This window comes from Nuphar pumila, chromosome 7, assembly GCF_984573655.1.
Source record: "Nuphar pumila chromosome 7, dmNupPumi1.hap1.1, whole genome shotgun sequence".
NCBI classification, from domain to species: domain Eukaryota; kingdom Viridiplantae; phylum Streptophyta; class Magnoliopsida; order Nymphaeales; family Nymphaeaceae; genus Nuphar; species Nuphar pumila.
The window spans coordinates 57,577,506-57,579,746 of NC_143255.1; the positions used below are offsets into that span (position 1 = coordinate 57,577,506).

At 36.4% G+C, this 2,241-nt stretch overlaps 1 protein-coding gene across 1 annotated transcript; it reads right to left on the minus strand.

Annotated features, from left to right (window-relative positions):
* Window positions 1-353: 353 nt before the first annotated feature.
* LOC149832316 (large ribosomal subunit protein bL31c-like) lies at window positions 354-1,396 on the minus strand. The gene is made up of 2 exons (XM_090014441.1): window positions 1,242-1,396; window positions 354-785 (listed from the first exon to the last, which is right to left on the minus strand). Exons 1-2 carry the CDS (start codon window positions 1,305-1,307, stop codon window positions 462-464), a joined length of 390 nt encoding a protein of 129 aa, XP_089870567.1. The 5' UTR covers window positions 1,308-1,396; the 3' UTR covers window positions 354-461.
* Window positions 1,397-2,241: the final 845 nt, after the last annotated feature.

The window sequence follows — 2,241 nt, forward strand, 5'->3', positions numbered from 1 at the left end:
AAAGAAGCAGGGTTGAAGGCAATGACCATGCAGTTAAAAGTAGGAAATTCAGCAATGACAGGAGGAGAATGTAAGTCTTCTTTTCTTGTTTTCGAATTGAAGAGGAAGATATAAGATATTTCCTTTGGAATAGCAATCTTGATTTATTTACAAGAATTTAGAATTCCAAAATCAATACCATTCTTTTCATTCATCACTTGTCCCGGTGGTTGCATAATTTGATCAGTGAATCTCCAAGAGACAATACTTTAGCCTTCTTTCTTTTCTTGTTTTTCAGTTCTCAGAGTTGCTGCCTATGTATCAGCTACAATTTGCTCAAACAAACTATATTTCATCAAAGGACATAGAGAAAATGAGAGAAAGGCAAAAGGATGAATCATAATCAAAAGAGAAGTTTCCCACATTAACTAAAGATATAAACCAAAAGAATAACAGAAACAGGACAAATCAAAGCCAAGTTTTTATTTTTTGCCCTTCCCCTTAGGTTTGGATTTCTTGCTGGGCAACACAATCTCCCCATGTTTAAGCACGGGAATATCCATAATCTTAGAGAAAGACCCGAACTTCTTCCTGAATTTCTCCACCTGATCAGCATCAAGCAGAAGCGCAGACCTGTTGCCGAGATAGAAGGGGTGGTTGCCTGACCACACATCAACCACATACTCCTGCTGAGTCCCTCCGGTGGTCATCACCAACTCGCTGTTGCAGTAAACTTTGGCCTCGTTGTAGAAGGTCGGGTGGATGTCCTTCTTTCTGCAACTCCATCGACCATAACCCTCCTTCACCTTACATACAGGGCCATAAAATGGTTATAACAAGAAGGAAACAACCAAATAAAGAGTTGGGTATTCACCTACACTCGATAAAAAATCTTTTTTCCACAAATTAGAAGATGGGTTCTATTCCAAACTCAGAAGAAAACGTAGATACGCAAAATTGAAAGGTCGTTTAATAAGCAAAACACCAATTCCTAGTGATTCATAACGCGAGTTGTCTGGAACTCCTTAAAAAAGAGGGAAACTGAATTCACCAGATTTTTATGGATGGTTTCTTCCGGGATAAGAGAAACAGGAGAACGGAGTTAGAGGATGAATCGATAAATTCACCCAAATGCGAAGGTGGGTATCTTTTGAAAGTAAGTGGTATTTTCGAAATGGGTTGCCACTGGGACTTGGTGAAACGAGAGGAATAGGAAACTCTTGTATTGAGATACATTCAGGAGAAAGTTTACATGAGAATACCTTGAGCGTGAGACCTGTTTGCTTGTGGAGGAGAGGATGCAGAGGGTTAGCTAGTGCGTGTGCCATCTCTCTCTCTCTCTCTCTGCCTCTATTTTGTTCACAAGTTCAGATAAAACGCCCCGTGCGACTCCAGTCGGTGGCGGACCGGTGAAGCAGTAATAGATAGTGATAGGGTGTCCGCTGTTACATCTAGAAGTCAAGTCCTTTAATAATTTGCTGCCACTTACCCAGGTGACGAAGAGCAACGAAGGGTATTATTGGAATAAAAGCTGATAACTCTCTACGTGGCAAATATTGCTTTGAGATCTTATCAAATATCAAATTATTCTTTTATAAAATATGGCGATCTTTAAAGTAATGTGGTTCGCTCGCTCTTCCTTATCTACTCCCACGTACATTGATTGAAGAGAATATGGGAGGTAATAGAAAGGTCAAGTCTCCAAATCCCATTGTTTTCGATTGCGAAAAATAGCTTTCAACATAAGTTGAATCTGCTAATGCACACTAAGTTGCTTCAATTTTTGTAAATTAAAATATGGCAACTATACCTCTTAAAAAAACAAAAAACCTCACTCTCTCATCGTGTTGTTCCTTAATTGCTTAACGTGCAATGTTGTGCAACAGTGCCGGTTTTACTTCAATCTCTGAAAACATCCTTTTAACTAAAAAAGACATTTATCGTATAATATTTTGTTAGTTCTTTTGACCAATGTTGTCATAATTGGTTTCTAAATTGAATTGGCTTTTCAAAAATTTCAGAAAATTGATCCAAATTAATTTGAATAGGTCTAATTAAAAAATTGATTTTTTTAAATTCAAAAAATCATAAGAGCATTAAAATAAGAAAAAAATAAAATTAAGTAAGAAACCACAAAAAAGTGGCTAAATATAAAAAAGTAATAATATAAAGCAATTTTTAAATTTTATTTTGTGTAAATATCATGATATTTGAAAATAGGTGATATTTTGAAAATATTAAGATATTTTTTGGGGTTAGGCC

What these genes read in the sequence shown, in the direction of transcription:
- LOC149832316 (XM_090014441.1), bottom strand. Translation starts at nt 1,307, where the DNA reads ATGGCACACGCACTAGCTAACCCTCTGCATCCTCTCCTCCACAAGCAA. An exon ending in AAACAGGTCTCACGCTCAAG is followed by an intron (nt 786 to 1,241) that starts GTATTCTCATGT and finishes CCTGTATGTAAG; the next exon opens with GTGAAGGAGGGTTATGGTCG.